Source organism: Balaenoptera musculus, chromosome 3 (assembly GCF_009873245.2).
Source record: "Balaenoptera musculus isolate JJ_BM4_2016_0621 chromosome 3, mBalMus1.pri.v3, whole genome shotgun sequence".
NCBI classification, from domain to species: domain Eukaryota; kingdom Metazoa; phylum Chordata; class Mammalia; order Artiodactyla; family Balaenopteridae; genus Balaenoptera; species Balaenoptera musculus.
The window spans coordinates 140197094-140218018 of record NC_045787.1 but is presented as its reverse complement, the minus strand read 5'-3'; the positions used below and the strand labels follow the sequence as shown (position 1 = coordinate 140218018).

Below are 20925 nucleotides of genomic sequence, written 5' to 3'. Positions count from 1 at the left end.
GCAGTGTATCTTTTAAGGAGATTTGTTTGTTTGCTTGCTTTATAATAGATCAAACTGCTTTTTCCAATTACACAAAATTTCAGGCTCATAGTTTCAAGAGTAATAAGTTACCATTTATTTGATGCTCTGTGTGTGTGTGTGTGTGTGTGTGTGTGTGTGTATGTGTGGCACTGTAGTGATTTCTCGTATTACTCCAGAAATCCTAAGAACCAAAGTGTGAGGTAGATACTATTTTTTATTCCTGTTTCGTGAATGAAGAATCAGTCTCAAATAGAAATAACTTCCCAGGGGTCTTAAAGCTAGACTGGAAAAGGAGAGAGTATAATGTTCTTATTCATCATCTTCTCGCTATGACTGCAAAGTACCTGGCATATAGTATTATCTATTGATTGGCAGGCAAAGCTGGATTTGAACATCCATCTAGCTGATTACTATACAAAACTCTATTCCCAATCCCACATCCCAAGTAACTTTCTGTTTTCTTTGCCACACTGCCAAACCCTGAGCTAAATACTGAGGAAATGGACATGATTGAGACTGTCCCTAACTTCAAGCAGTTTGTCTAAGGAGGGAGATGGATAAGTACATTATTATAACCCATTACAAAACTGCAAGAAGTTCTGTGATAGTAACAATATGCGTAGGCTGCTGTGGAATGGAAGTTTCTAGCTTGATTTGGGGATTTGGAGAAAACTGGAAGAGGCGACCTCCAGGCTGAGATCTAAAGTAAGTAAGAGCCGGATCTCAAGTCAGCTTTGCATAAGCACTCTGAAATGCCTTCGATTTGGGACTCCAGTTACATGAGGTTATACAGTATAAATTGCTGGAACATAGAAATATAGTCTAGCGTAGTTTGTACTTTGCATAACATGGCTTTATAAATTTTCTGGTGTAATGATATTAGAGATGGATCGTCACTAAATTTTTATTCCAAGCTAAATCTTGAGGGCTGGACATTTTTAGTAACTTCATTTCTAAAATCTGGTGATAGTTACCTCAGTGAATCTCTCTGAGTAGAGTTGATTCCAAATATTTTATTTCTTATATTCAATCCTTAATAACAAAGCTGTATTGCTTGTTCTGACACAATGTTCATCCCAAAACTGTCTTTGTTGTTTTGCTCAGTTGTCTGTGTTCCTTTGACCCAATTGAAATAAAGGTCATTTGGGAAGATAATGATATTGTTCTTCACAGAGAAGCCTAATATCAAATGGGTGCTATTTTTACATTTGAAAACAAAAGAAGCAATTTTTTTTAAAATTTTATTGGAGTATCGTTGATTTACAGTGTTGTGTTAGTTTCAAGTGTACAGCATAGTGATTCAGTTATACATACACATATATTCATTCTTTTTTAGATTCTTTTCCCATATAGGTTACTACAGAATATTGAGCAGAGTTTCATGTGCCATACAGTAGGTCTTGTTGGTTATCTATTTTATATAGATATGTATGTGTGTATATGTTAATCCCAAGCTTCTAATTTATCCCTCCTCCCCATGTTTCCCTTTTGGTAACCATAACTTTGTTTTTGAAATCTGTGAGTCTTTTTCTGTTTTGTAAGTAAGTTCATTTATATCATTTTTTTAAATTAGAAAAAGAAGCAATTTATTAATAGTATTTTTACATTTATATTACTCACTTTACTATGACTTTTTTTTTAACTGAAGTATAGTTGATTTACAATATTGTGTTAGTTTCAGGTGTACAGCAAAGTGATTCAATTATATTTTTTTCAGATTATTTTCTATTATAGGTTATTATAAGATATTGAATATAATTCCCTGTGCTACACAGGAGATCCTTGTTGCTTATCTGTTTTATGTGTAGTAGTTTGTATGTGTTAATCCCATACACTTAACTTGTCCCTCCCCCCTTGCTCCCCTTTGGTATCCATAAGTTTGTTTCCCATGTCTGTGAGTCTGTGTCTGCTTTGCATATATATTCATTTGTATTAATTTTTAGATTCCACATATAAATATCATATAATATTTGTAAGACATGTTTTTAACTTAAGATCATAAGTCACATTAGATGAGATTTTAATATTTTATGTTTCCTCTAGGATGTGCACCATCTCCAGGTGCTTATGATGTTAAAACTTCAGAAGTATTAAAAGGACCAGTATCCTTTCGGAAGTCACAAAGGTTTAAAAACCAAAAAGGTAATTGATCCCAAAATAAAATAATGGTTATATGATCTTGTAAATTTTGAAGTTAAGAAAACAGTATTTAAATTTAAAGATGCTGTAGTATTTCTAAAAATGTGAAGCTACACCTATATTTAATTTTTCTTAATTGATAGATTTACAAAAGGGTCAACTTCAGAATAACACTTTCATCATTACACTGTCATATAACCAGGAAAATTAAGCAAGGTGCCATAGATATGTAGTTTTCCTTTTCGGTTACTTTAACTCTCTGTTGGAGAATATTAGAAAGAATATTAGGGAAATCAGGAAAGAGATGTGTAAAAAATATTGTGCAACTAATTATTTGAAAATGTACAATCAAGAAAAGAATAACTTTATATTGCTATAAGAAATCTGGGAATTGTGTTTTGTCTGTGGTTCAAATATGTAAGCACAAACCATGATCTGTACAATTTGTTTTATAGCAGAATCTCAACAAAATCTTAATGTTGACAAAGATACTACCTTGCCTGCTTCATCAAGAAAAGTTAAGACTTCGGGATTAAAGGTAAGGAGCTCTTATATTCTAGCTGGTTTATAAACTGTAATATGAAAATATTTCTGAAAGGTACTATATTTGACTAGAATGGGTTAAGTGTATAAATTAAGGTTATTGGTAAATCTGTAAATTAGTAAAACATTATCATTGGAACTCTAGCAAGCTTTACATACCTGCCTGGGTCATTACTAAATATATTGTGTTTAAGTGTGCCCTTAGTTCAGAATTACAAAATGGTCTCCACTTCTCAGTCATTTCTATAGCTGGGTAAATTTTATAATACTTAGTAAGGCTTTAAAAATTATGCAATGCTTTGATTTGTTAGTTACCATAATTTGAGTTGTTCTGGTTTTGTTTGTTTATTTGTTTTGGCGGAAGAGTAAATATTGGCGAAGATAAAGGAAAAAACTTCTAATGCCTAAAAGAGGTTTGCTACTCAGAAACTGCCAAAGAGTGGTAGGAGATTAAATTCTTAATAACTTCATGTTATAGCTTGTGCAAGAGCCTACTATTACGGTTTCCATTAGTTCATAAAGCAAGTTGTACTTCCTTAAGGAGTTGTACAACTTGGTATTTTAATGTGAAAAGATTCAGAGTTGGGAAATCAAAGCTGTAAGTTAAGTTTATTCTTGTTCATTAATTTGGCGATTACCTAAGTCTCTTGTTCTATTAAAAAAAGAGCTGTTGTCCAATATGGAAGTGATCAGCCACGTGTGGCTACTGAGCACTTGAAAGTGAAGAATTGGATTTTTAGTATTATTTAATTTTAATTAATGGTTAGTTAAAAACTGATACTCGATTCTGTTGTTATAAAACTTAAATGTTTTTGGAATAACTTGGGTATGTGAATCTACTTTTTCATCTGTATATTTTGTGAAATCTAAATATAGGTAGATATTTCTAATGAAAATTTAGCATCTGAATTGAGACGTGCTGTAAGTGTAAAATATACAGCAAATTTTGAAGACCTAGTACCAAAAATATAAAATATCTTGTTAATAATTTTATACTAATGACATGTTGAAATAATATTTTTGATATCTTGCATAAAGTAAAATGTATTATTAAAAATTTTACCTTTTAAATATGGCTACTAGAAAATTTGAAAATATGTACATAGCTTGCATTATATTTTTATGGGCAGCACTGATACAGATACCCTTTTCTTGGAAATTGATGTAAATTTCTTGACTTGAATTTCTTGGAGAAACAGTTCTGAAATTTAAAACTAAATTACAAACAAGTTTGTGTAAAACTCCTACGTAAGAGGCCTTCCTTGGTAGAAAATGCTATCAGGCGTGAAATTAAACATGAGACTGGTGGCCCTCCCCCAACTTAGAAATATATGAAACACATTTTGTTCAAGGTGTTTATGACTTTTCTTCCATCTTTAGATGGAAAAGATAGATATTCTGTTTTGGGCCATTATCCCAGAAAGGCTGTTGGATATAAAAAGATACATAAAAATACATCTTCTTGAGAATAAAGGCAATGAGTAGATTAGAATCAGTTTGTATTATTTCAGTTTTTCTTTATGTTTTTGCACTTGTAGTTTTTTTTCATATTTGGGATCTAAGTTTAAGCTGATTTCTCTTTTTTTTTTTTTAATAAATTTATTTTATTTATTTTTGGCTGCATTGGGTCCTCGCCGCTGCGCACGGGCCTTCTCCAGCCGCGGAGATCAGGGGGCCACCCTTCATTGCGGTGCACGGGCCTCCCACTGCGGTGGCCTCTCCCTGCGGAGCACAGGCTCTAGGTGCGCGGGCCCCAGCAGCCGCGGCACGTGGGCTTCAGCAGCTGTGGCTCGCGCGCTCTAGAGTGCAGGCTCAGTAGTTGCGGCGCATGGGCTCAGTTGCTCCGTGTCACGCAGGATCTCCCCGGACCAGGACCCGAACCCGCGCCCCCTGCATTGGCAGGCGGATTCCCAACCACTGCGCCACCAGGAAAGCCCTGATTTCTCTTTTTAAGAGTCTTTTTTTTTTTTCTGAGATAGCATACTTAAGTATTTAAAATGCATTGCTGTTTAACATTAGAAAAGAGGACCTGTTCTTTTCAGTGGACTTGTTAGCAAAAGCCTCATCTATTGGGGTAAAAATGTTCAAGCCTGAAATATTTTAAGATTTGAAGAAACTTTTCCTTCATTTGCTAGGTAAGTCACCTACAAAATATTTTATAGAGTCAGTGAAATGTTTGGAACCCTTAATCTTTTCTGATAACTAAAAATCAAATTTGGCTATGGTATTTGTGGCACTTAAATTTGATCGTCTCTGTTCTTTGATTTTCAAATAGAAAGAGTCTCAAAAGAATGAAAAAGATTTGAAGATGTTGGAAAAAGAGGTAAGCAATACTTTCAACTTACTGAAAAGTAAGTGCAATATCATGGAAAAAGAGTTACCCATAGTTAAGAGACAAGGATTCTGTTGCTATTTGAGGAGTCGTATAGTGAGGCATATTTACCATCCAGGCCAGTACCTACAGGGTAACCAATCCTTGGCTTGGATACCATATTTTACAGCTTGGTTGTCAATGTGGTATGCAATTTGTTAGCGTACTAAGGGACGATTCAAGATAATCTACTTCATGAAAAACTGATAACTAAAACTCAAATATGTTAGTTTATTACGACTGTACGTGGATCAAATATTAACCTTTACTCATAGCATACACTTCCTATATAGTAATCTATGTGTTAAGACAGTAACTAGCTAGAAAACTTGGTGAGCATGAAATCCTAGCAGGTTATTTGAATTGTGATGGAGTTATGCTAACTTACTGCATCTCTGCACTATAGGTATATGCCTTCCTCAAGGATAAAATGACCTACTGCCTGTACTATCCAATATAGTAGCCATTCACCGCGTGTCTCTATTTAAATAAAATTAAGAATTCAGTTCTTCAGTTCCACTAGTCACATTTCACCTGCTCAATAGGCACTTGTGGTAAGTGGCTACCATACTGCACAGTGCATTTCCATCGTAGCAGAAATCTCTATTGAGCAAAGCTGACCTAAAAAACCTGCCTACTTCCCTAAGCAGGGCGAGGCTGGTCACTGCCAGCTTTGCTTTTCTGGCAGTCTTTTTTCTGTGTTTCCATTACTGAGCAACTCTTTCTAGTAGACATATTCTTTTTTTTTTTTTAAGAATTTTCTATTTACTTATTTATTTATATTTTTTGGCCACACCACACGGCATGTGGGATCTTAGTTCCCGACCAGGGATCAAACCTGTGCCCCCTGCATTGGAAGCGTGGAGTCTTAACCACTGGACCGCCAGGGAAGTCCCCTAGACATATTCTTTTGACGTATTAAAACTTACTATTGATTACAGTTAAATGTTGGCTTAAGATCAAGAATATGTCAAAATAACTTTGCAAATCTCTGCCCTTGTTGCTCTGGTCCTTTTTGTATTTATTTTAGTAATATTGGCTATCATTTTATTGAGGATACATGCCTATGATGTAGGAGTTAATACTTAGATATATAATAACTGAGTGTCTCCAAGTCTCTATGAGATAGCTGGTGAGTGAGTGGCAGTGCCAGGATTAGAACTGGTAATTTGTATCAGTTACTTAATCTTTTAGAATAGAAATTTTTGACAAATACAGCTCTATTTTATTTAAGCCCCACAGTATTTGTTGTTTGTTTGATTAATTTGAATTATCAATATTTAAAAGTAAAATATGCAAAACAAATTCAGATTTCTGACTTCTCTTGCAAAATTAGAAGATCTGATAGCACAGTTTCCACATCCGTTGCCTTCTTTAGACCCCGCATTTGCTCAGTCAGTCCTCGCCTGGCTCTCTTATTTATATTATCTGCTTGGTCATGTAGGCATTTGAGTATACAGTCCTTTTTTGGAGCTTAAGTTTCTTTAGCTGAAAAAAGTGTGATGTAGATAATCTCAGCCTCCTTTTTTCTGCTTTATGCTGTGCTATCAACATTGATTTTAAACCAATAATGTAGGCATAAAGAATCTTATGGTAGGGAATCTTAAAGCTCGTTCAGTCCCTAGCATCTAGTTTACAGCTATATATGTAAGTGGTGCTTGATATAGTTTTAGTAAAAGCAATTGGCTTAGAATACTGAGATTAGTATGAATACAAAGCCAATAAGGGTAGAAAATACTTTTCATGTGATTTAATGCAGCTGTGCTTTCTTGATACTTTTATACCCAGCTAATAGTCTATTTTGGTAAATGTTTTATGTGCACTAGAAAAGAATGTATATGCATTTGTTGGTTATAGTGGTCTATATATGACAATTAGGTCAAGCTGTTTAACAGTTTTCTTCAGGTCTTTATCTGTACTGATATTTTTGTCTGCTTATTCTATCAGTTACTGAGAAAGGTATTTTTAAATTTGTAGCTCTGGGGATTAGTCTATTTATCTTTTTAATTCTGTCAGTTTTTGCTTTGTATATTTTGAAGTTATGATATTACTTTGTTGTGCACAACAAATTTAAGATTATGTCTTCCTCTTGAAATAATCTTTTACCCGTAAAATTCTTTCTTCCTAGTAATATTTTTTGCCTTAAAGTCTACTTTGTATGATATTAACATAGCCATACCAGCTTTCTTTTGTTTAATGCTTACATGGTAAATCTTTTCCGATCCCTTTATTGTCAATCTATCTATGTCCTTAAAGTGCATATCTTACAAACACCTGGGATCACTTTCCTTCAGCCTGAAAAACTTCCTTTAGAATTCCTTATGCAGTTCTACTGTTGACAAATACTCTCAGCCTTTTTTTTTTCCCCTCTGAAAACATCTGTATGTCACCATATTTTTAAAGGATATTTTCATTGGGAATAGAATTTTTGATTGGCAGATTTTCTGCATACATTTTAAACATTTCGTTGTCTTCTGGCTTCCACATTTTCTGTTGACAAGTATGTGTTTTTGATTTAGGTTTTTGTTTTTACCTAGTAATTGCAGCAGGAATGATGGCTTGCTGATGGCTACCATGTCCTACTCAGAAGCCCAGTTCTGCTTCCCCAGAAATGAAAAAGATATTTAGCATTTCAAGCTATAATTTGACTTCCTATAATTAGAACTAGAGTAAAGAAGAACTTTTATAGGTAGAAATACCTTAAAAGTGAGTAAACAGTTTAATTACACCTAGAAGTTTATGACAGTTCAAATCCTCTGTTCTTAAAATGCCTACAGTTTTTCAAGATGTGTCATAAAATAAATATGATTGCTGAAACAGCTAAGAATATCTAAGAGCATCATGTCACAATCAGAAGTTTGTCTAGAACGTTAATATTTTGATTATCAGTAGCATTTAGTGATTATGTTGGCAGTAATCAGTGAATTATTCATTCATCACCTTGTTTCTGTCCAGATTCGTGTTCTTGTGCAGGAACGTGGTGCTCAGGACAAGCGGATCCAGGATCTGGAAGCTGAGTTGGAGAAGATGGAAGCAAAGCTAAATGCTGCTGTCAGGGAAAAAACATCTCTCTCTGCAAGTAATGCTTCACTGGAAAAACAGCTTATTGAATTAACCAGGACTAATGAGCTACTAAAATCTAAGGTATTTGAACCTCATGATAATATTTACAATTGAATAAATAATAAACATGTTTTTTTTCCTCATATAGCTGTTTGGGAATTTTAGGCCTAGTTTAGTCATTTTCCTTCACTAAATGTACTTTAAATATTAAGCTGCTTCCAGTAGGAATTATTATTGCATCTTTTTTATTTTGGTGCCTGGCACATAAGAGGTTATAAACAAAACAGTTTACTTTTTGTTTTAATGTCTGACATTTTCTCACCTTCTTCAAAGTCACCCCCAATAAATAAGGCCACTAATAAATGTTGCAGAATTTACATCTAGAAGTATCTTTAAAGATCTTTCTCTGAAATAAATAATAGCATAATAGCAAGCTTCCATCTCAAATCCTTTTGGAAATATAGTGCGAAATGAATAATTGTGTGGACTAAATGTGTTCAATAGATAAATTGTATTTATCAATATTAATATACTAATGATCTTAAAGGACTTAACATGGTCGTCTTGCTTTTTTACAGAAGTAGAAGGAAGCTGTAAATCACTGTTCAGCTTAATAAGAGTCATTTATTCAGGGCCTGTAATGTGCTGAGCTCTTTGCTTACAAAGGGAGTAAGGATGCGTAAGAATTAAGCACGGGGAAGGGAGCAGATTCCTGGTCCCCACTCAGGGAGATTCTGATTTATTAGACCTGCGATGGACCCTATAGTCTGCATATTTCAAAGTAGACCAAACAATGCAGATGCATTTTGTTAAGCAAACACACTTTACGAAATTCTCTCCAAGAAGCTTGTTTTAGAGCCACACAGTGGACTTTCTAGCATATACAGATAAATGACCACTGAAGCTGATTTCAAAAGTAGACCAGAAAGCCACATGAAGGAAAAGGAGAGACAAGAACAGTAGCAGTGTAAAACCAGTAATCCTGGCTCTTTTCTCTACCAGAGTATGTTGTAGGCAAGTAATAGTCCCAATAATAGGTAATCAATATTTAAGTGATTTTTTTTACAGCACTTAATAGAAAATATTTCTCGATTTTTTATGTTTGTTGTACTTAGTTTTCTGATGATAGTAACCAGAAGAATTTGAGAGTTCTAAGCCTTGAGTTGATGAAACTTAGAAACAAAAGAGAAATAAAGATGAAGGTGAGTGATACCTTTGGTAAGTTTGCTGTGTCTGGAACGGGGGATCTGAACAAGTTCTCATTTCCTAAAACAGATATTTCTGTTGTGTAGAGCATGATGGCTAAGCAAGAAGGCATGGAGGTGAAGCTGCAGGTCACCCAGAAGAATCTCGAAGAGTCTCAGGAGAAAATAGCACGACTTGAGGGGAAACTGTGAGTGACTAAAAGGAAAGAGATTCCTTTGTATAACCAATTTGTGTGTGTGTGTGTGTGTGTGTGTGTGTGTGTGTAACCAATTTTTGATTTACCTTTCTCGGCTAGTTATTTACTGAGACTTTAACCTTCCCTTCATACTTACCTCATTGCCTGCCTCTACTTGCCCTATTTCTCTTCCTAAGTGACAGTTGAGCCCTAATCATTCCCAAGCATTTTATGCTGAAAGATGTATGAATGTATTACTTTTGTACATCTTCTATATCGATGATGAGGAAAGACTCATAGTCTTTCTAACAACATAATCTTATGGAGGTTGTAGTGAGACCAAAACTGAGAAGTATTGGTATAGGAAGCTGTGATTAATGCACAATCCTAGCCTTCTTTTTATTACTCAGCTGTAATTCGTGTACAGTAAAATGCACAGATCATAAGTATTCAGTTTAGTGACTTTTGACAATTGTATACACCTGTATAACCAACACCCAAATAAGATAGAGAGTGTGGCCATCCCCTCAGAAAGTTCCTTCATGCTCCTTCCTGCTCCCCTGTTCCTCCCCCATGGCTGCCCCCGTACCCCTGCAATCACTTTCTGACTTCTATCATCATAAATTAGTTTGGCCTTTTTGGGGACATTTATTACCACATGCATGCATATGTGTGTATATGTGGCTTCTTTTGTTTAAGATAATTTTTTGAGATTCAGCCATACTGTTGTGTGTATTATAATTTGCTCCTTTCATTTCTGAGTAGTATTCCATTATATGAATATACCTCCATTTGTTTATTATTCTCCTATTGATCTATACTTGGGTTTCCAGTTTTTGACTATTATCAATAAGTCTACTCTATATGCCTTTTTGTAGGCACAGGCTTTTATTTCTCTGAGTAAATATCTAGGAGTGGAATTTCTGTGTCATAGGGTTGTATACATATAACGTTTTTTTTTTTTAAATTTATTTATTTATTATTTTTGACTGTGTTGGGTCTTCGTTTCTGTGCGAGGGCTTTCTCCAGTTGTGGCAAGCGGGGGCCACTCTTCATCGCGGTGCGCGGGCCTCTTACTATCGCCGCCTCTCTTGTTGCGGAGCACAGGCTCCAGACGCGCAGGCTCAGTAATTGTGGCTCACGGGCCTAGTTGCTCCGTGGCATGTGGGATCTTCCCAGACCAGGGCTCGAACCTGTGTCCCCTGCATTGGCAGGCAGATTCTCACCCACTGCGCCACCAGGGAAGCCCTACATATAACGTTTTTTAAAACACTCAAAGTGGTTTTGCTGTTTTACACTCCCACCTAACAATGTGTGATAGTTTCATCTGTTCCATATCTTCATCAACATTTGATGTTGTCATCTATTTGATTTCGGCCTTTCTAGTGGATGTGAAGTAGTATCTCATTGTGATTTTATTTATTTATTTTAATTTATTTATTTTATTTATTCTTAGCTGCATTGGGTCTTCGTTGCTGCACGTAGGCTTTTCTCTAGTTGCAGTGAGCGGGGGCTACTCTTCATAGCGGCGCATGGGCTTCTCATTACGGTGGCTTCTCTTGTTGCAGAGCACAGGCTCTAGGCACACAGGCTTCAGTAGTTGTGGCACATGGGCTCAGTAGTTGTGGCGCACGGGCTTAGTTGCTCCATGGCATGTGGGATCTTCCCGAACCAAGGCTCGAACCCATGTCCCCTGCATTGGCAGGCGGATTCTTAACCACTGCACCACCAGGGAAGTCCCTCATTTGTGATTTTAATTTGTTGTTATTAATGTCGAGCATATTTTTATGTGCTTATTGACCATTCATATATATCCTTTTGTAAAGTGTCTGTTTAAGTCGCTTGCCTGTTTCTCAAATTGTGGTGTTTGGAGGAGGTAAACACATAAGTAATTGAATATAAGGCAGCCTAGAACAGAGGCTTTGTGGCACACAAAATGCTGTTTTGTATGTGTGGGAGGTGGGGAAGCTAGGAAAGCTACAGAAAAGATGATTTCTGCTACACTTGGAGTGTTGCAGATGATGACTCTCATCATCATAACCCTTTTGTCAGAATGTATTTGGAAAGCTTTCTTACTTAAAAAAAAAACAACTTGAGCCTCCTATTTGCATATATTAAGTTGTCAACTTGAGAGGTCACATAAGTGAATGGTTAGGAGTTTGGACTCTGGAGTCAGCCTACCTGAGATAACAGTATCTGGTACAGAGTAAGCATTATGCGTGATTATTGTGTATATTAATATGTGCAATTTTTTTTTAGTATTTCAATAGAGAAAGAAAAGATTGATGAAAAATCTGAAACAGAAAAACTTTTAGAATACATCGAAGAAATAAGGTAATATGAAGAGTAGTTTTAAATTGGACTTTATTTTGTTGAACTGTGATGAATACATCATTTTCATCTCTTTTCATTTAATGTTCCCTATGCTTAAATAGATGTGCTCTTCAACATAATTTGTTTTAATGCAGTTGTGCATCAGATCAAGTGGAAATATACAAGCTAGATATTGCCCAGTTAGAAGAAAATCTGAAAGAGAAGAATCATGAAGTTTTAAGCCTTAAGCAGTCTCTGGAGGAAAATGTTGCTATATTGTCTAAACAAGTAGAAGACATGAATGCTAAATGCCATCTGCTTGAAAAAGAAAAAGGTATTACACTGTTTATAGTACTTCTTTCTTTAGATAAGTACTACCGATGATATTTTTTAAAAGTACTGCTATGTTATAACAACTTTCTAAAATAATTATATAAACAACAAAAATTTTGTTCTATGTTTGGGAATTTTTGTCTTTTATGATATTTGTTATCTGTTTATTTCAATATATTTCTTGTCTTGATTGAAATATATGTAGTTGTGCAGTTCTTGACTTCCCCATTGGGTGGCCATTTAAAATTGGTAGATACATAGAACTAGGTTTGAGGGTTTTATTATATAATATACATACTATTTTATATATAGTAATCATACCAACTTCAGAGTTATTTTTCCCCCCTTTGGAAATACTCGATCTCTGTAACATGCTATAAAGCAGTATAGTGGGATATTATGGGAATCTGGGTTTCTCAAAGTTAATATTAGTATCTAATTACAGCATTGTTAATGTTCTCCCTTTTCTAGAAGACCTCATCAATAGGGACAGAGAACAGGATGAAAATCTAAACTCTGAGATGCAAAACTTAAAAGAGAGGTCTGTTCTTGAGCAACAAGAACATGAAGAGCTACAACAAAAAGTATTGCAAATTGATTCACTTCTGCAACAAGAGAAGGTAGTTTACTACAATATTTTAAAACACTAGTGCTTCTTTTAGGTAATACATTTCCCTGTGTATCAGAAAACCTTTAAATTGTATATGTCCTTTGATCCATCAGTTTTACTTCTAGAATCTTATCCTGAGGAAATAATTGTGCCTATGCCGCATATTTAACTGCTGTTCACCACAGGGTTATTCATAATGTGAAAAAATTCAAGCAACAGTTGAAGCAAAATAAGGAAATTGTTTTAAAAAAATTTTCAGCACATTCTTGTGTTAGATTACTACATAGGCATTTACAGTTCTATGGTAAAAGAGTGTCTAATTAGACAAGAAAGGAAACTGACAGTTTTTTTAAATGCAGATTACATAAAGAACACTTTACATATCAATGAGGAAAAAAAGACAGTTCACTAAAAAAAAAAAAATAGGCATAGGATGGAAATAGATAACTCTTAGAAGTAGAAATTCAGATAGCTGGCGGTCCAGTGATTAGGACTCCATGCTTCCACTGCAGGGGGCCCAGGTTCGATCCCTGGTCGGGGAACTAGGATCCCACAAGCTGCATGGTGCAGCCAAAAAATAAAAAAAATTAAAAAAATAAATAAATTCAGGTAGCCTGTAAACACGAGAAGATGCTCTACCTTAGTAGTAATCCAAGAAATAAAAATAATTTGTTTTTGTCACTTACAAGATTGGCACATATTAAAACATTTACTACTATGACACATTGGTGAGAGCTGGGCAAGCAGGCACTCACATGCACATGAAACATTATATCGTTGGGCAATCTGCAGCAACAAAGGGATTAAGTAGATCTGTATATATTGACTTGAAAAGATCTCAACTACTATTTTTATGATATTTTAAATGACCTTTACATACACAGTATATATCATTTACACTTTAAGTATATAAATATATAGAAAAAGACCATAAGGCATAGAATACCAAACTAGTGGTTATCTCTGGAATGGGAAAACTAAGGTTAGAATACGAGTAGGCAATTTTCATTTTATTTGTAATGTTAGAATTTTTTCACAAGTGATTTACTTGTATTTATTTATTCATATTTCCTCATCTTATATAACATTAAAATATTTTATATAACATTGAAATCATAGTACTCTTTTTATATAAATCATATGAGAAAAATGGTAAAAGTCAGTTGTAGAATATGATTTTAGTTTTCTAAGTGTGTGTGTGTGTGTGTGTGTGTGTGTGTGTGTGTTGCGTAGGAAAAAAGACTGAAATAACGTTTACCATAATGTTAACAAGGTGTAGGGTATAATCCATGATAAAATGAATATGATATCTCTCTATTTTTCAAGTTTCCTGGAGGCCCTTGAATTTAGTGTCCATACTTCATCATCTGTACTTCTTTTTTGCCCTTAGTAAAACCTCACAAATCATTAAATTTAATTATTTATTAAATTTTTAAAAGCTTTCAAATTGTTTTGATGGTTTTCTATTTGGATGCAGGAATTATCTTCTAGTCTTCAACAGAAGCTATGTTCTTTTCAAGAGGAAATGGTTAAAGAGAGGAATCTCTTTGAGGGAGAATTAAAGCAAGCACTGGATGAGCTAGATAAATTACAGCAAAAGGAGGAACAAGTTGAAAGCCTGGTCAAGCAATTGGAAGAGGAATCAGGGTCTAGAGGTGAAGAAATAAAACTCCTAGAAGAAAGGCTGAAAGGGTTTGTATTAATAAGACTTCATTTTTATATATGACTTCAGATGTTAACAAGTGTTTTCTAGTACATTCTCTCAGGATTCTCACACCAATCATGTGAGTGGTGAGGTTGGAATTATTTTACAAATAAGGGATAAACACAGACAGGTAAAGTACATGCACAGGATGTGCATATAAACAAGTATGATAGCCAAAGTCAGAAGCCATGCCCTTTCTTTATTTAAGGCCCAAGGTTTAACTAAAGAGAGTTTTAATAACCAAAATTTTGGATTCCTACACTGCTCTTATATTTTCTAAAAATTATTGGACATTAACATTATAATGATAACAGATTTAGAAAAATACCCAAAATAATAAGATTCCCACCCTTTAATAAGAAACATTTCCATTTTTTGTCCATATGTGCATCATAGTGTAAGTTATACTTTTAATTACCTCTTTTGAGGGAGCACAAACACTTCAGAAGTAACAATCAAAAAGCACAATGGGAGAAAAACAACCAGGACTGGGAAACATTCAAAAATTAAAAATTTGTCATTAAAAGTAGAAAGCCTGGGGCTTCCCTGGTGGCGCAGTGGTTAGGAATCCGCCTGCCATTGCAGGGGACACGGGTTCGAGCCCTGGTCCAGGAAGATCCCACATGCCGCGGAGCAACTAAGCCCGTGCGCCACAACTACTGAGCCTGCGCTCTAGAGCCTGTGAGCCACAACTACTGAGCCCACGTGCCAAAAATACTGAAGCCCGGGCACCTAGAGCCTGTGCTCTGCAACAAGAGAAGCCACCACAGTGAGAAGCCTGCGCACCTCAGCAAAGAGCAGCCCCCGCTCGCCACAACCAGAGAAAGCCCGCGCGCAGTAACAAAGACCCAGTGCAGCCAAAAATAAAATAAATAAATTTATAAAAAAATAAGTAAATAAATAACCTCAGTCTCCAAAGCCAGAAAGAGGAGGAGGACAATTTCAGGTAGACAAAGCTAGTGGATTTTTAAAAAAAAAAAAAAGTAGAAAGCCTAAGATCTCATGCTTTTTTTTTTTTTTTTTAAACTCTTATTCCACATTATTTTCATCACATTATAGGTCCTTCTCCACTACATTTATTTAAATGGGTTTAGGGACTTCCCTGGTGGCACAGTGGTTAAGAACCCACCTTCCAATGCAGGGGACAGGGGTTCGATCCCTGGTCAGGGTATTAGATCCCACATGCGTGCTGCAACTAAGAATTCACATGCCACAACTAAGGATGTGCATGCCGCAACTAACAACCTGCAACAAAGGAGCCCACCTGCCGCAACTAAGACCCGGCACAACCAAAATAAATAAATAAAATAAAATAAAAATAAAAAGTTTAAGTTGTTAAAAAAAAAAAAGAAGAGAGTCAGCTAATAAATACAGAAGGTATAAAAACAAAACAAAAATATCTGGGTTGATTCTTGAGTTCAATTTGTGAATAAATATTTGAATCCTTGGGATTTCAGCTGTAAAACATTTTCTAGCAAGGAACCATGGACTAGACATAAAGCTACAGCATTGCCACTTATTTCACAAGCGTGTATCTATCTCTTATTAGGTACTTTTGTTATTAATCCCTTTTCAGTTTTCTTTTAGTTGTTACTGATTTAAAAAACACCAAAGTTTTATCTATGCTTGCATTTTGGGGAACACTACCAAAGTGTACTTAGGGGGATTGTTCTATACTGCAACCAGCCCCAGGGAACAAGAAACTTGAGTGGATGATGTCAGTTTAGGAAAGAAAGATGAGATAATCATTTATTCCAACTCAAAGAACTCAGTCCAGAGGTCAGGAGATAAGGATTTTATTCCTAGATCTGTTAACTAGTTGTGTGATTCTGAGCAAGACAATCTTAATTTCTTTTATTTTCTGTTTCATTAGATATAAAATAAAGGAGTTTTACGAGATCATTTCTAAGGTTCTTTCCAGCCTGGAAATTTCAAGCTTAAGAGAAAAACTTAGAAGTTGACAATGATTCCTCTAGGGGGCAGGAAAGAGAATATTTTTATTATAAACCCTTTAGTACTAGTTGATTGCTTTTAGCTGTGGTATATATTTTTTAAACACTATACTCATTACAGAATGAATTTGACCAACTATCTTGTCTCAGTGTCCAACTTAGTCTGTAAGTGAATAATGCTTCTTACTTACAGTTTTTATTAGTTCTTTAAAAGATCTCTTATAAGCTCATATGCCTATCAAAAAAGTTGTATCACCGTTGTGGTAATATGTAATATTAATATTTTTAAAAATCTATAGATTTGTAGTATATATTTATAAAGATGTCTTAAAAGCCATTCTGTCTATGCAAAATAGTCCACTAAATAAGTTGTTGAATCTTTGGATAATTAACAATTTATTATGTGGGTAATTGGTATAATCAAAATAAATCTACATAGTTCCGTAACTCTTTTTTCAAAAGAACTCTTAAAATGAAGTTAACTTAACTGTACCTAGTGTTCCTTAAATGTCTAAGTGCAGAGAATTAAATTTCATTCAACCCTAGTGCTTTTTAACTGGTAGTCCTTCACATTCTTTAGTTTTGGCTGCTATCAAGATTCTGTTTCAGAGTCTTTTTAATCTACTTTCTTCCAAAAAAGTGTTTAAACTACCTACCTAAGTATGTATGATATGAAATGATAAATAAGTAAATTAGGATGAAAACAGAAGTAAAATAAAAGCAGGAAAGATAAAATGAAGCTGTATGTAAATGAACAGGCTATTAGATGTAGGTCATAAATTTAGGTCTAAGCTGCCAGTATCTGATATAAACATGAAGATATGGGATATATGATTCACAGTGTCAAAGGTACATCCTAGTGTCTTTCTGAGACTAATGATTTGCAGTTAGCATTTTGTCTTTTAACTGTTCCTTTTTCTTAGGAAAGAAGCTGAACTGGAGAAAAGTAACGCTGCTCACGCTCAGGCCACACTGCTTTTGCAGGAAAGGTATAACAGTACAGTGCAGAGCCTGGGAGATGTTACCGCTCAATTTGAAAGGTATTTGTATGGGGAGACTGCACTCTCGAACACACATGAGCAAGGAGGGGTGTTTACGTAGGAACATCTGTCAACAAAACAATCACAAGAATAAAACAATTGGTATTACTTTAAATTCCATAGTGTCCAATCATAAATGGGCATTTAATGTTACCTCGTATCTTAGAATATATAGTAATTTCCCTTTCCCACTACCCACTTCAAATTTCATGCATTCTCAGACCTTTGGCACTTCTGTCTGACTCTCCTGATGTCATCATTTTCCTCATGAAGAATCCTAAAGCTTTTATTTCCCCTTCATCAAACCTGTAAACGCATCTACATCTATGCTCATCCCATCTTCCTCCCAGTTATTACAGATGAAGTATCTAATTCCTTTAACCTTCAGTGACCTCATGCTATCATTTATCCCTTGTCTCATAATTTTCAGCCTTTCTTCTAGAATTTTTCCAGTCAATATTAAAACATGTTAATGTGCCTTCATCTTTAAAATACATTTTTAAAAACTCTCTGTTTACCCCCCACTTCCTTCTGCAGTTATCCAATAACACCTGTCACTCCCAGCACCCTTCTTACCCCAAAATTCTACTCCTCTTCATAGCCTTTTTTTTTTTTTTGGCCATGCAGTTTGTGAGATCTTAGTTCCCCCGACCAGGGATTGAACCCGTGCCCCCTGCAGTGGAAGCGTGGAGTCCCAACCAACCACTGGACCACCAGCGAATTCCCCCCATCTTCTTCTTTTTTTTTTTTTTAATTTATTGAAATATAGTTGATTTACAGTGTTGTGTTAATTTCTGCTGTATTGCAAAGTGATTTAGTTATACATATATATACATTCCTTTTCATATTCTTTTCCATTATGGCTTGCTTGTCACAGGATATTGAATATAGTTCCCTGTGCTATACAGTAGGACCTTGTTGTTGCTCCATCCTATATATAATAGTTTGCATCTCATAGCCCATCTTCTTGATAGAAGATTATATACTGTATCCACTTCTTCACTTCCTATTTTTCTCACTTGTTATTTTCCCTTTTTTTAAAGTTTATTTTGGAGGGGACTACAAATTGCAAAGGATAATACAACAAATACCAATACATCACACAGTCTCACACCAAGAGTATATTAACGTTAACATTTTTACTTATTTACTTTATATAATTTGGGGGGAAGGGCTCTTCTTTATCTATTTTAGTATGTTCAATAAATAGAAAAGATATACAATGTATACATAAATTATAAAGCACAAAGGTAAAATTAACGTGCCTGAGCTCATAGAAAACAACCTACAGGCTAAAAGATTTTCAACCGCTTGGTATATATATGAGTTCTTCCACTATCCCATCTTCATGCCTTCATGTTTTCCCCCGACAGATAACACCATCTCAGAGTCTACATTGATTATTTCCTTGCTTTTTTTCCTGTGTATAATTTTATAGCATGTATATCCATATGAATAATATATTATCTAATTTTGTTTTTTCCTGAACTTCACCAAAAATGTCATGTAGTGTATGCCATATCCTGGGACTTGCCTTTTCACTCTGCATTATGTATGTTTCTAGGATTGAATCACAATGTTGCCTGAGGCTATAGTTCATTCATGGTCACTGTTATAGAATATTTGATTTTATCAATCTACCACTATTTATCCATTCTCAGTTTGGGCTTTTGGGTTGTTTCCCATTTCTTTCATTTTATTAATAGTACTCTATGAATATTCTTGTGGTCTCCTAGTATACACGTGTAAGAATTTATCTAAAGTAATATTTAAGTGAATGTTCAACTTTAAAATCTAATGCCCAATCACTTTACAAAGTGGGTGTGAAAATCTACACTCCCACTAGTGATGTGTGAGTTCTCAATGATCTATCTCCCCTCCAAAACTTGTCAGACTTCATAAGTTTTGCCAGTGTAATAAGTGTAAAAGAGCTTTTTCTTATGGATAATTTATCTTTCCATTCCTGTAACAGGCTTGTATGTGACTTTTTTTCATTTCTCTCTCATTTCATTTCTTTTCTTCATTGATTTGTAGTTTTTATCAGCGATATGGGTTGCAAATATCTTCTCGCAAAGTGTGGCTTGTCCTTTTACTTTCTTTATGGTTTCTTCTTTTTTTTTTTTAAAGCTTGTGTCTCACTACCTCTTTTTTTATTAATTTTTATTTTTGGGGGGGGTAACATTTATATACAATATTGTGTATGTTGTAGGTGTACAGTATCTTTTTCTGTTATACATATACATATATCTATTCGTCTTCAGATTCTCTTCCCACGTAGGTTATTACAGAGTGTTGATAGACCTCCTTGGTATACATAGGTCCTTGCTGATTATCTATTGTTTTTCTATATTTTTTTGGCTGCATCAGGTCTTAGGTGCAGCACGCAGGATCTTCATTGGGGCATGTGGGATCTTTCATCGCGGCATGTGGTCTCTTTGTCGCAGCGCTCGGGCTTCTCTCTAGTTTGGTGTGCAGGTTTTCTCTCTCTAGTTGTGGCGCCCGGGCTGCAGGGTGGGTGGGCTCTATAGTTGTGGAGTGCGGGCTCCAGAGTACGTGGGCTCTGTAGTTTGCGGCACACAGGCTCTCTTGTTGAGGCATGCGAGCTCAGTAGTTGTGGCACTCAGGCTTAGTTGCCCCGCAGCATATGGGATCTTAGTTCCCTGACCAGGGATCGAACCCGAGGCCGCTACATTGGAAGGCGGGTTCTTTACCACTGGACCATCAGGGAAGTGCCTATGGTTTCTTCTGATGAATAGAAATTCTTGATTTTAATGTGCTTAAGTTTACAAATTTTTATGTGAACACTTTCACATCCAAAACTTCTTTCTATCCCAAGAACACAAAGATATTCACCTATTTTTTTTTCTAAAAGTTCCGAAGTTTCACTTTTCATTTTTCCACCTAGAACTGATTCCTGTATGTGTAGTGATAAAGGGATAAAATTTACTTTTGTTTTCCCATATGGATAATCAATTGCCTAGAACCCATTCATTGACTAGTACCTTCTTTCCCCAGTGACCTGTTCCTACATCTGATATATTATGACATACATATATATATACACACACACACATAATGTATGTGAGTATATATATTTTAATTATAATTTACGCATGTCAACATGAATATAAATTATATAAATTAAATATATATAAATATATATATAATTTTTAGTGCTGTTCTCAACCCTGAAAAGCAATTTCCCTTCTTGCTATTTTAAAAAATACTGCCTTAAGAAGTTTTCAACCATTCTATGATGTCACTCACCATCAGTATGCTAATAGCATTAAAATTTATTTCTTCAAACCAGACCTGTCCTTTCTGCTTCCTACCCATATATCCAGCTGCCTACTTGACTTCTGCAAGTAGATATCTCACTATCGTCTAACATTAACCTGACCAAAACAGCTCTTGATCTCCTTTCTACCTCTTTCTCCCTCTAGTTTGTCCTTCT

At 35.1% G+C, this 20925-nt stretch overlaps 1 protein-coding gene across 2 annotated transcripts in view; it reads left to right on the top strand.

Moving 5' to 3' along the window:
- Positions 1–20925, top strand: part of HMMR (hyaluronan mediated motility receptor) — a 29931-nt gene that overhangs the window by 1357 nt on the left and 7649 nt on the right. Inside the window, exons 2-12 of one of the 2 annotated variants that reach the window (XM_036848494.1) lie at positions 2065–2163; positions 2616–2698; positions 4979–5026; positions 8030–8218; positions 9253–9339; positions 9430–9530; positions 11778–11852; positions 11987–12165; positions 12636–12784; positions 14252–14466; positions 17355–17471. In XM_036848494.1, the coding sequence (XP_036704389.1) occupies positions 2065–2163; positions 2616–2698; positions 4979–5026; positions 8030–8218; positions 9253–9339; positions 9430–9530; positions 11778–11852; positions 11987–12165; positions 12636–12784; positions 14252–14466; positions 17355–17471 (1342 nt within the window). The remainder of the gene's footprint in view (positions 1–2064; positions 2164–2615; positions 2699–4978; positions 5027–8029; positions 8219–9252; positions 9340–9429; positions 9531–11777; positions 11853–11986; positions 12166–12635; positions 12785–14251; positions 14467–17354; positions 17472–20925) is intronic. The other variant, XM_036848495.1, reaches the window with a different exon arrangement.